The sequence below is a fragment of the Phycodurus eques genome, chromosome 17, assembly GCF_024500275.1.
Source record: "Phycodurus eques isolate BA_2022a chromosome 17, UOR_Pequ_1.1, whole genome shotgun sequence".
NCBI lineage: Eukaryota > Metazoa > Chordata > Actinopteri > Syngnathiformes > Syngnathidae > Phycodurus > Phycodurus eques.
In genome coordinates this window covers 14,167,937-14,180,380 of record NC_084541.1, presented here as the reverse complement: position 1 = coordinate 14,180,380, position 12,444 = coordinate 14,167,937, and the positions used below count along the sequence as shown (strand labels likewise).

At 44.5% G+C, this 12,444-nt stretch overlaps 2 protein-coding genes across 11 annotated transcripts; one reads left to right on the top strand and one right to left on the bottom strand.

Annotated features, from left to right (window-relative positions):
* The first annotated feature begins 82 nt into the window (after window positions 1-82).
* rfxap (regulatory factor X-associated protein) lies at window positions 83-2,428 on the top strand. Of its 2 annotated transcripts, XM_061702788.1 has the most exons (3): window positions 83-727; window positions 1,727-1,837; window positions 2,017-2,428. In XM_061702788.1, the coding sequence occupies exons 1-3, from the start codon at window positions 302-304 to the stop codon at window positions 2,122-2,124; spliced, it is 645 nt and encodes a 214-aa protein (XP_061558772.1). In that variant the 5' UTR covers window positions 83-301; the 3' UTR covers window positions 2,125-2,428. The 2 variants fall into 2 exon arrangements, with proteins under 2 accessions (XP_061558772.1, XP_061558770.1); XM_061702786.1 differs by lacking the exon at window positions 2,017-2,428 and having other exon boundaries at window positions 1,727-2,010.
* A 553-nt stretch (window positions 2,429-2,981) lies between these two features.
* On the bottom strand, window positions 2,982-11,504 carry smad9 (SMAD family member 9). 9 transcript variants are annotated; one of them, XM_061702180.1, is made up of 9 exons: window positions 11,461-11,504; window positions 9,674-10,680; window positions 8,206-8,460; window positions 7,279-7,494; window positions 6,567-6,836; window positions 5,885-5,995; window positions 5,587-5,808; window positions 4,492-4,748; window positions 2,982-3,374 (listed from the first exon to the last, which is right to left on the bottom strand). In XM_061702180.1, exons 3-9 carry the CDS (start codon window positions 8,399-8,401, stop codon window positions 3,231-3,233), a joined length of 1,416 nt encoding a protein of 471 aa, XP_061558164.1. In that variant the 5' UTR covers window positions 8,402-8,460; window positions 9,674-10,680; window positions 11,461-11,504; the 3' UTR covers window positions 2,982-3,230. The 9 variants fall into 9 exon arrangements, with proteins under 9 accessions (XP_061558164.1, XP_061558166.1, XP_061558171.1 ...); XM_061702182.1 differs by having other exon boundaries at window positions 9,674-9,947; window positions 10,181-11,496; XM_061702187.1 differs by having other exon boundaries at window positions 9,674-9,947; window positions 10,556-11,496.
* Window positions 11,505-12,444: the final 940 nt, after the last annotated feature.

Below are 12,444 nucleotides of genomic sequence, written 5' to 3'. Positions count from 1 at the left end.
AGGGACAAAAGCTTGCGTGTATATATTTGCTCCTTAGGGGTCGCTCTAGCGCACGAAGCTGATGTGAGGCGGAAGAAGAAAAACCAAGACGACGAAGAAGAGTTGCATCCCACTTAATAATTAGCAGACACCAAACAACTCTCTCGTTATGTCATATTTATAAACCACAGCCATCTCTTGTCGGGTATTTATGTTAAAAAGCGCGTGATATGTTGGCAAACCGCTACTTACACGCTTGACGCTAGTTAGCCACCGCTAGCTTGTTATTAGCTCATTTTAGCTTCTTTAGCTTGTGACAAAGATGAGCGACGACGACGCGTCGAGCCGCAAAGACTCCTCCAAGGCCATCCTGCTCACCAAGGACGGCCAGCGATACATCGTGGGCGACAGCCGCTCGGTGGACAGCCGCGACGTGATCACGCTCATCCCCATGGAGGCCGCCGCCGACCTCATGGACCTGGACGACGCCGACGAGGAGAGCGACGTGCTGGACGCGTCCGACCCGCGGGACAGCGCCGCCAGCCCGGAGGAGCTGAACGACGACGAGGCGTCGGAGGGCGACGGCGCCGCGCCCAAGCATTGCACCTACGACGGCTGCACCGAGACCACCACGCAGGTGGCCAAGCAGCGCAAGCCGTGGATGTGCAAGAAACACCGCAACAAGATGTACAAGGACAAGTACAAGAAGAAGAAAAGCGACCAGGCCATGTCCACCAACAAAATGGATGTACGTGTCTCTCTGTCTATATCAGCTACATACCAATAAATTACAACCCCAATTCCAATGAAGTTGGGACGTTGTGTTAAACATAAATAAAAACAGAATACAATGATTTGCAAATCACGTTCAACCTGTATTTAGTTGAATACACTACAAAGACAAGATATTGAATGTTCAAACTGATAATCATTAACGTGGAATTTTATGGCTGCAACATGTTCCCAAAAATCTGGGACAGGTGGCAAAAAAGACATCAAACACCTGTTTGGAACATCCCACAGGTGAACAGGCTAATTGGGAACAGGTGGGTGCCATGATTGGGTATAAAAGGAGCTTCCCTGAATTGCTCAGTCGTTCACAAGCAAAGATGGGGCGAGGTTCACCTCTTCGTGAACAAGTGTGTGAGAAAATAGTCGAACAGTTTAAGGACAATGTTCCTCAATGTACAATTGCAGGGAATTTAGGGATTTCATGATCAAAAGGTTCAGAGAATCTGGAGAAATCACTGCATGTAAGCGGCAAGGCCGAAAACCAACATTGACTGCCCGTGACCTTCGATCCTTCGGGCGGCACTGCATCAAAGACCGACATCAATGTGGAAAGGATATCACCACATGGGCTCAGGAACACTTCAGAAAACCAATGTCAGTAAACACAGTTCGGCGCTACATCCGGAAGTGCAACTTGAAACTCTACTATGCAAAGCAAAAGCCATTTATCAACAACACCCAGAAACGCCGCTGGCTTCTCTGGGCCCGAGCTCTTCTAAGATGGACTGAGGCAAAGTGGAAAAGTGGGGTTCAATATAGGTTGAACATGATTTGGAAATCATTGTATTCAGTTTTTATTTGTTTAACACAACGTCCCAACTTCATTGGAATTGGGGTTGTACATCATACTCGTTACCCTGGGGTCACTTTTAAGTCGAGGTACCGCTGTGTGTGTGTGTGTGTGTGTTATCATCAGTTGATGGATTTTTGTTTCATTGATGTCGTTTGGTTTCAGGACAACTGCGAGGAGCGTCCCGTGTCTGTCAACAAGCAGCGTTTGGGGGCCATGGGGGACCGGCCAGCCAGACCCTCCCTCATCGAGCAGGTGCTCAATCAGAAGAGGCTGGTAAGTCGCACCAGCACCGCAACCACAATACAGTCAACCCCCAGTTTATACACTGTGAATGTATTTGAAGACGCACGAAACATCTCAGATAACCACGATACAGCAGGGGGAACGCTTGAAGCGTTTGTAGCGTAGTTTGCGGCAATGTCACGTTGACACGCTGTGCTGATGTCCACCAGTCGCTGCTGAGGAGTCCCGAGGTGATCCACTTCCTGCAGCAGCAGCAGCACATCCTGGCGGCGCAGAGTCGAAGCCTGGCACTGCAGCACAACTTTAGCGGATGCTGACCATACGCGCACGCGCCTAACAGTCAACCATTCTATTATTTATTTATTATATTGACATTTAAGAAAACAGCAATACAAGCTGCTTTTTTGGGGGGCCTTTTGTTGTTTCCCTTGACTTGATGATTTTGTTGTTTGTTGTTGCTGTCAACTGGAGTTTTGTGCTTTGTGGAAAAAGCTCAAATGTTTCAAGTCTGCTGATGTTTAAGTTGCACTAACGGAAGAAAAGAAACAAAACAAGGATGTTTTATGGTCAACTGCACAAGCTGAGACCACTGTGGCGAATGAAATAAAATCTTTGCAATTATTGAAATTATTTATTTAGGGTTAGCCTTATATACATGTGTGTGTGTGTGTGTGTGTGTGTGTGTGTATATATATATATATGTGTGTGTATGTATGTGTGTACGTGTATATATATATGTGTGTTTATTCACATCAATACATTTACAGTAAAACCTGAGTAATTGACACCCACCAATATGATTGTAATTATCTATAGATGCCAGAAGTTGGCAGCAAAGCAATCGGGATGATTGACTATATATATGTATATATATGTATACATACTCATAGTGTATATTATACATACTTATATGTGAACATGTTTTGTATACATCAATATGTGTAGTTTATACATTTATATACTGTTTGGGTGTATATGTCCATATACATATCTATACTAGAGTGGAAACAAAAATGTCATGATCATGACCAGAATTATCATATTACTAAAAGTAATGTCATGGTGGAATGTATTATTAGTGTGTATACGTTTGAGTTTTCCTCTGCAGTGTACACACTGCATTGGAAGAAGACTGATTTCTTAATCCACAGTAAATAAATGAGACAAAATCCCCTTTTAGACTTGGAAGAAAATTTAATACAAGCACAAATAAACATAGGTCTGTATGTTAAAATAATAATATTTAAAGACATCACACACACACACACACAAATAAGTGCTGCAGCGATATGCAAGAAAACAACACCAAGCTGTAAAGAAGCCAAATGAAAGTCAGTCTCACAGTAAACAAGGACCACAACCCGGAGGCTTGTGGAGGAGCTGTGCCCCCGTGGCGAAGCGCCCACCACCACCTGCCTGCTTGCTAGGACACGGAGGAGATGGGGTTGTGAGGGGAACCCATTTGGGTGAGGACCTTGTCCAGCCACTGCAAGGGCCCGTGTAGGTGCACCTCGATCCAGCAGGGGGTGCTGGTCACGTCCTGCCGGTGATACTCGGCCCCCCAGCCCTAAAACAAGACAACACAATTGTATAACGCGTCATAGTCAAAGCATGACTACAACATTGTTACCACGAAACTGTCAAAAAGGTGCAAATCTGCATGGCCCCACCATATGAGACTCCTGAGCCTTTGACAACAAAAGATGATCAGATCCAGGCAATTAACTTTTGACTCCCCCTAAAAAAAACTCTCAAAAAGACAGAGGCTGGAAAGCTTCATCATGGCCACCCACCAACAAAAACTTGGAGGTTTTCATTCATCATCTTCCTTACCGCGTATCCCCCCTAGGGTCGCGGGCGTCCTGGAGCCTATTCCAGGTAACTTTGGGCAAGAGGCGGAGTACACCCTGAACTGGTCGCCAGCCAGTCGCAGGGGACATATAAACAAACAACCATTCGCACTCACATTCATACTTACGGGCAATTTAGAGTTTTCAATTAACCAACCATGCATGTTTTTGGGATGTGGGAGGAAACCTGGAGTACCCGGAGAAAACCCACGGGGGCACGGGGAGAACATGCAAACGCCACACAGGCGAGGCCGGGATTTGAACCCCCGGTCCCCAGAACTGTGCGGCAGATGTGCTAACCAGTCATCCACCGTGCTTTGGAAGTTTTGACAACAGGAAATCAATGATCGTAAGCTTTAGAATATATTGTAATGACTATTTCACCCCCAATAAAACTGTCAAAAACTAACGGGGTGGGATGATTTGTGGCCCCCAGCTCAATAAAACCTTTTGTTTTTACAAAAACAAACAAACAAACAAAAAAAACCCAATAAAATCCACACAATTAGCGTTATAAAATCCAGACGATTAACATTTGCATGTATGATAATCCCTTTAACGCATCCCAATAAAAAAAAAAAAGTTGAGTTATGGTCCCTGACACTCAACGAAACCTTGACTCTGTTGACAACAGGAAATGTAAATATGTACATTTCAGTTTCAGTGTCTCATGATTTGGTGGCAATTAGCTTTAGCGTGTTAGCTGATGCTGCTAAAATGCTCTAATTATGGGTGCATTTGTCTTGTTTTAGTTTTCCAACAGCTTTGTTGTATAAAGTAGGTAAAAAAAAAAAAAAAAAGCTACTTTTTCCCATCATTTCGAGTACGTCTTACCTTGACGAAGCTCATGCGGATGGTGCACATCTTGGTGAGCTCGTAGACCACCTCGAAGCCGTGATTGACGGACTGGGCGAGCAGCTGCGCGAACAGCTGGTTGTTGAAGATCTTCAGGCTGCAGCCGCTGGGGATCTTGCACACGGTGGTGGCGTGGAAGCCGTGCTGGAAGTTGCAGTTGCGGCTCTGCACGAACACGCTGCTGTCGCTCAGGCACTCGGCGTACACCTCGCCGCCCACGTAGTACAAGTGTAAGCCTGGGGGGGCCAGGGAGGGTCATTGAGTTATGGCCTCAGACAGATGCAGGTCAAAAAACTGTCAAAAAGCAAGTGCTGGAATGATTAATGAATAATTAATGCATAAATAAATGAGCTTTTGGCAGGAGGTCATAAAATTCGAGGATCGGATTTTTCCTTTGTGGTTGTACTGAGTTAAGAATACCACTTGTGTCAAAAAGGAATAAGCGGTTAATTTATAGACCGATGTATGGCACCCCAAGCTTGATGAATTTTCATTTGAACTTTTTTTTACATTAAAAATCATTTGAAATCAGAAGTTTGACTCTTTGAAAGTAAAAATATACTTATAATTGTAAATGAAAAAATCTTAATAGACTAAAGTATTTTTAAATAAAGGCTCCTTTCTTGTAACATAAACATTTATTTTATTCAATTTTTTTAAATTGTGTGACAACTTTTCACTTAACTTTTTTTTTTTTTAATTAAAAAAAAAGTGTGATGGCCTGGATTTTAAGCCACGACCTCTGAACCGTGAGGCAGATATGCTAACTAGTAAATGAATGTGTCAGCTGTATCAAGACACTTAAAGGAATATTACATGAAATTGTTGCCCTGTCCAAAATGTGCTAATGCAATCTGGTAGAAAACTAAAACGTTGAATGAAACCCATTGGCCAGCATAGAACCCAGAGGGTAAAAAGTGTGATACCTTGTAAGTTGTGACACATTTTCATTTTTAATTTCAAAAAAGTGTGTTATCAATCAACATTTTAACTTTTTCTTGTAAACCTTTGATGCAGGACATGCTTTGATTTCATTATTTGAATATGCTACTAAAAAACAACAACAAAAATGACCTTTGCCGATGTGTCGCCGCGTGTGCTCGATGGTGGAGTTGCGGTTGACGTTGGACAGCAGGCCGAGGCAGAAGCGGTTTTTGTTGTTGGACGGGTCGGTGAAGCCGTCCACCAGCACGCTGCGCGACGACGCGTGAAACGTCTCGCCCACCCGGTTGTTCAGCTCGTAGTAGGCGATGGAGCACCAGTATTCGGGTTCCTCGTAGCACACCGGACGCAAATCTGAGGAGGACAGGAAGCGTAATCCACAAAAATCGTTCCATCACAGCACCCGGAGAGCGGAAGAAGCCAAACTTGCCTATGTGTGGAGCGGAGAAGGTGAGCTTTGTGGTTTCCGTGGAGTTGCCGGGCTTCACGTCCTCATGGGGGCTGGACTCCATCATGCTGTACGGAGGAGGCGGAGTCTCTGCTGGGGGAAAAAACAGCACATTTTTCATGGCCGAGCATCAGGAAATCTGGACATTCCGAGCTAATCGGTTTAAATACTGCATGCAAATTTCAAAAAGTAACAAAAAAATAAATGTACTGTCTCTTGTGGAAAAAAATAGTGTGCTAACTTTGGCAGCCAAGGGAACATCACTCCATCAACATGTTATTAGGATAGTTAAAGTTATGGTACCTATATTCTAAAAAAAATACACTGTACAGTGGTAGCCCTTGATCAATTCTACAGATTCTTTTGGAGAAATATTAGGATGAGCTGCCTGCTAACTTTGGCCAACCTAGGGAACCTCACTCCACAAACACCAGGCAGTGCTATGGTAATAGCATATTTAAAGTTACTGTACTTGCAGGATGTAAAATATGCGCTGTCCCCACACAGTCGCATAAAAGCCCTCAAACTGGGATTCAAACCTGTAACCTTCTTGCTGCGAGGGGCTAATTCTATCCGCTAAGACATCATGCCATCATTTGAAGAGATTTTGAGTTTTGAGTCTTACCACAGCCCGTTTAGGCAAACCAGTTAGCTGGCGTCCTACCTGCGATGTGGTAGGGGCTACCCGGCTCCGTGGAGCTGCCGGGGGAGTCGGGGTAGCTCTGCGAGGCGGGCGATCGTCCGTGGGATGAGGAGGACGGCGACGAGGATGAGAAGGAGGACGAGGAGCCCGGTAGCGGCGGGAAGGACTCCGGGTAGGTGGCGTTCTGCGGCATCAGCGGCTCGTTGTGCAGCGAGGCGTTGCGGAACTTGGCCAGCAGGCTGTGCTGCGGGTTAAACTCGCTGTGGCGCGGCACGAGGACAGGCGGCAGCACTGGGAAGAGAAAAAAAAAGCGATACAGGAAAATGGTACCTGAGGCTCAGAACTAAACATTTTCAAAATAGACAAGAGACACACAAACATACTGACAAGAGAAAGCTGTCTCGTGGCAGTCAGTCAGCGCACGAAAATCTCATTTATTTACATGCTAACTTCTCCTGCCTTTGGAACCTCACTCCCTTCACGTTCAGACACTCTCCGACGGGGAGAGTTAAAAACGTGTCACATAATATGATAATGTAGATCTGCGCATGAAAAAAACAAAACAAATGCATGTAGTGATGCGCTAACTTCCCGCGGCTTTGGAACCGCAATCCAATCACTTTACATCACTCTGTGTTGGAATATGTTGGAAAATGATAAACTAGGTCTAGTCCCCATTCTGTAGCTACTGTATAAACGCAAACACTTTCTGTTTAGGCAGATTGCCCCTTACCTGGCGTTTCCACGCGCCGGTAGTGGTAGGGATTGACGCAGATGTCCTTCTGCTTGGAGCCGAAGGGGAACTCGCAACAGTCGAGCGCTTTGAGCTCGTGGTGCGACTGCAGGTCGGGCCAGCGCCACACCCGGCAATAGATGACGTGCGGCAGGCCCTTGCGGTGCGACACCTGCAGCCTCCCGTCGAGCGAGCGGGGGATGGTCACGCACTTGCCTGATAAGTTTAAAAACGATGATTACTACATGGATGAGGTTGTCACTTCCTGTTTGGACACGAGGTTAGGTATGCCATCATCCTGAGGTCCATTAAAAAAAAAAAAAATTAAAAAATTCCGCCTCTGGTCAGATTTTATGACCTCATTAAAGAGTTGTGGTTTAATTGGGGTGTCATTAAAAAACAATATATAACAATAAAGCACTTTCGATTTTGACAATTGGTATTTTCCACCAGCCAACACCTTGATTTTATGACATTATGTTGTTAAATGTTCAAAAGTAATGGTTTTATTTGTGGGGTCATAAATCAGTGAGAAGCCATAAATCTATCTGCACATTTCTCATTGAAATTGGCAGTATTGTCCGCCTTGCTCCATGTGGATTTTATGACATCCATCCATTTATTTGGCCTGTCCCAAATCAATCAGAGGCCATGAATCTATCAACACGTGCAGTATTACTTGTATTCGTGGTTGTAGTGGGGTGCCAAAAATCTATTAGCACATTCCCTTTTAACAGAAGCCAAATTGGTGTAGCTCGCTACATCCGGATTTTATGACCTCCTGTTGTCAAATGTTTCTTTTATTAACTTCAATCAGAGGCCATAAATCTATCAGCACACTCCATTTTGACAGACGTGCTATCCTCGCTACGTATTCTTGTACTGGATTTCAATATATGGTACGCATCTAACGAAGCGGCCACTCACTGGGTTGTCCGGGGCAGCTGAGGGCCCTCTCCAGCTCCTCCATGGCTCCCTTCTTCTTCTTGAGCTTCTTCACCAGCGAGTCCACCGCCTTCTCGGCCCACTTCTCCTCCTCGTCCCCTTGCTTCCAGCCCAGCAGACGCTTCACCGCCGGGCTGGTGAAGGAGAAGAGCGACGTGATGGACGTGGACGAGTTCATGGTCCCTTTTCGTTCCCGATGCGTCCAGTCTAGATGATGCGGGTCGAGGTTTGCGGCATCTGTCAAGATAGGTGAGAAGAGAACGGTGCCACTTATTGATTTATTGTCTTACAGGAGTAAAAAAAAAAAAAAAAAAAAGAAGTACACAACTGTTAACATGGAACAAAATGGGTACTCGCCTTTTGATTATGCATATTTGATGCGCTGATGAATATACCAACTACTGTGTGTGTGTGTGTTTTTTTTTTTTTTTTTTTTTTTTTTTAATTAGCAAGTTATCATTGATTACCTGGCATACAAGTGTGGAAAAAAGGCAATAAAAAATGTGAACTCGGCGTTTGATGTTATGTGCCTGATGCGGTGATGAACGTAACAACTTGTACAATTAGCAAAATATTGCTAATTCACTGTGTCAGAAGTCAACAAAAACAAGTTACCAATTGTTAACATCAAACAAAACCTGTTCTTGACTTTTGATGATGTGTCCTGAATACGGTGATGAATGTGCTGCATTGTTTATTTTTCTATTTCTTTCGTTATTGTTTGTTTTATATTGTTTTTTGTTTTGTTTATTGTTGTTCTACTGTGATTCATGTGTGAAACGATATAAACAACTGTTAACATATAAAAAACACTGCGCTTGCCACTTTGATGCCGCGCACCAGATGCGGTGAAGGCATAAAGACTTCTCTTTGCGACTTATCGTTGATTTAATGTCAAACGTCAAATGTCAAAATGTGAAAAGAGGTTAACAAAAAATGTCTACTTGGGTTTTGGTGATGAGTGCTGGACTGCGGTGAAGAAAATGCAGACCTGTCTTATTATGAGCGACTTTTTTGTTAATTCACGTTAATAAAAAAATGTGTAGCTGACCCATGCGTGCCGGATGCGATGATGAACGTGCTTGACTTCCCTTTTTTGTACAATTAGCAAATTATGGTTGATTCATTGTCATACAAATGTAAAAACAAGTCAACGACTGTTCACTTGTCACCAAACGCACGATTGCCTTTTTTGATGACGGGTGCCGGATTCGGTGATGAGTGTGCCGACTTCTTTTTTCTAATCAGTGATTTACTGTTGATTTACTGTCATACACGTCTAAGAACAAGTTGACAACTATTCACGTGACAAAATGCGTCGCCCTTGGGTGACGCGTGCCGATTGCCTATGTCTCCCGTTTTTACAATAGCGGCTTATTGTTGGTTCGCTACCGTACAAGTGTAAAAACACGTTCACACCTGTTCAGATAACAATAAAATGTACACTCACCCTATTGACCCACGTGGGATGAGGTGATGAACGTGCCGACTTCTTTTCTTTAACAAGCGCCTATTTGTCCGAGTGGTTCTTTCAAGTCCTGCGCATCTGTCGGGAGAGAGGTGAGAAGATGCTGGTGAAGGTTTTCCAGGCAGCAGGCAGCAGCAGCAGCAGCAGCAGCAGCAGCAGCAGCAGCAGCAGGAGGAGGAGGAGGAGGAGGAGGAGGAGGAAGGTCCTCTTGTGGCGTCTCTCTTTCTCTTGTGAAGACGCCCAGGAGCCGAACTGTCTGGCCAGAACACATCACAGGACAGGAGGAGGAGGGGTGCGTGTGTGTTTGCTGTGTGTGTTTATTGGAGTGCGTGCGCTTATTTTTCTGTCTATCCATCATCATCTGCTCAAAACCATGCCGCATCACACCAGAAGTGAGCAGGTCACACGCATGACGTTCCACGATGACATTACATTTGTATGTATTTATTTTAAATTGTGAAAACTATAGTCTACTAAACACACACTCACCCACAACTGCTTTATGGAGGCCGGCGTCACACAGTCTGCGGTCTCAGATAGTCCAATTACCTAATGCTTTATCACCAGGACCAAACCCCCCCCCACCCACCCCCTTTTCGTCTTCCTCACGCCCACTCCTCGACTAAAAAGTAAACAAGCCAGATCCTTTCACGACAACATGTGTCATTCATAAACAATACGCATGATTAAGTAGATATTGTTCTAACTAATTGTGACATCATTGTCTTTATTAAAAAGCTCAACCTCACGTGACATTCAATGCAAAAGTCTCCCAAACAATCTAGCATTGAAACCATTTCTACAACTTTAAACATTTGGAATGTGAACAATAAATAAATAATATTAATAATAATATTTTCTCACCCACTTTAGTAGCAGTAGTAGTAGTAGTATTAAGTCCAGGGCACGCTGCGTGTCGCGACTTGCAAAGGTGTGCGTCCAGTGTGTGCGGGGTCGTGCGCGCGCACACTCTGAGTGGAGCGTATCCGCTATGGGTGTTTCAAAATAAAAGACAAAGCCCTTAAATTGTCTGCTTATTTCTGAAAATGAGTCTGTGAGCAAGCCTATCCGAATTTCGCTAGATTGTGACGTCAGTGGGACTAATTTACATAATAATCTGCTTCTCCACTAACGACAGAGGAGATAGGCTGGCCGAAGTTCCAGAGCGAAAGAACCACATTTGACAGGCACTAGTATGCCAAAGCCAAAAGGTAGGTGCTGGCACTAACTTCTGAACATAATGTCAACGCGGGAGTGGGGTGTATTTGCGTTGGGCAATTATGTCACGCACCACACCACAAAACTAATGGACAAAATGTATTTTAGCTTCGAAAATGCGACACTGACTTGATTGCTCCATAAAGCATGAGATTCATCCACCGCTCACCATGAGCAAATGTCACCATGACATGAAATATGCTGTAAAAATATGTCTACAACTGTTGACGTTTGGGGTATTTTGACACTTGGAAACAGTTTTAAATTGGGAGAAATAATGAAATAAATTAAAATGAAAATCAATCATCTTGTATCCGAAACAAATACACCGGACACAAACAATGTAGCTTAAGTCAGACTTTAGTGAGTAATTTTAGGACTTGGGGCTTGCTTGGCTAAAACAAGACTTGAGTTGACTTTGAGTTTAGTGAAGATCAAATTAAGTTCACCTGTCAAGTAAATATTTTAGGTTCACCGAAAAGCTGTTTATCACTAACACAGTAACTTCGTACTTGCTCAAAACTTGAACATTATTAAGCCTTGAGACTTACCTATGCCTTGCACATACAGTATGTGATTTCCCCCGTTTTTTTTTTTTTTTTTTTTTTTTTTTAACTCTCACTTTGCCAGACTTAAAAAAAAAAAAAAAAAAAAAAAAAAAAAAAAAAAGCAGGGTACATCCTTGACTTAGCAAGCTTTTGTTGTGAAGGGATCACGGAAGTGACTCCGGTGGTAATGTCGCGCGCTGGCCGCAGCAGGTCCGCGGCGGGCTTGGCCCACTGGAGTCGGCTGGGCTCCTGCAGGCTCCAGCCGGAGCGCCATAGCAGCCACGGCGGCGTCAGGCTGACTGGAACCGCAGTGCCTGTGTTCCAGATCCCTCCGCCGCCTTCCCACCTGACAAACATGTTTTAACGTGTGTGTGTCAAGTCAGTGAACGCATCACGGTTTCGTTTTAAGCCAAATACCGTATATAACAAACTAAATCCATACAAACGATCATTGACACAGCTATTAGGTATGAAATAACATAAACACGCGTACTCAATGGGTTCTGCTTTGTTTGAGTTGAAATGTATTTCTTTACCTTGAGTGGGGAGGCCGGTCAGGCAGGCGGAGGGATACGCGACGACGCCGCGGTGTGGTCTGGTCCGGTTGATGACGCAAGCCTTGGCTGGCGACACTCAGTCTGCAAGTTTGACATTTTCAGTTTACAGCAACTGCGGCGAAACGTCACCGCGCCACCGCCAGGAGGAGGGGGAAGCGTCGTGTCCCCCATTGTTTTGCTCGGAGATTCGTCCGCTGTGGGAGCGGAGTGTCCGGCGTCCGCGACGCCGCCAAGAGGCCGCGGTCCGCCGGCTCCGCGTCGCGACGTAGTCCGCTGTCGAGCCGAGACGATCGTTCACTAATTCACCCAAAATATTAGAAGCTGTATCAGTATGATGTCGTATACTTTAACACTACCGTACTACTAAAATATAGCCATATATATTGAACAGTTTTAATGTTCAGGTCAGATTTGACCCGTTTTGACATTT

What these genes read in the sequence shown, in the direction of transcription:
- rfxap (XM_061702786.1), top strand. Translation starts at nt 302, where the DNA reads ATGAGCGACGACGACGCGTCGAGCCGCAAAGACTCCTCCAAGGCCATC. An exon ending in TGTCCACCAACAAAATGGAT is followed by an intron (nt 728 to 1,726) that starts GTACGTGTCTCT and finishes GTTTGGTTTCAG; the next exon opens with GACAACTGCGAGGAGCGTCC.
- smad9 (XM_061702180.1), bottom strand. Translation starts at nt 8,401, where the DNA reads ATGAACTCGTCCACGTCCATCACGTCGCTCTTCTCCTTCACCAGCCCG. An exon ending in CCGGCGCGTGGAAACGCCAG is followed by an intron (nt 6,837 to 7,278) that starts GTAAGGGGCAAT and finishes TTCTCTTCCCAG; the next exon opens with TGCTGCCGCCTGTCCTCGTG. An exon ending in CTTCTCCGCTCCACACATAG is followed by an intron (nt 5,809 to 5,884) that starts GCAAGTTTGGCT and finishes TGTCCTCCTCAG; the next exon opens with ATTTGCGTCCGGTGTGCTAC.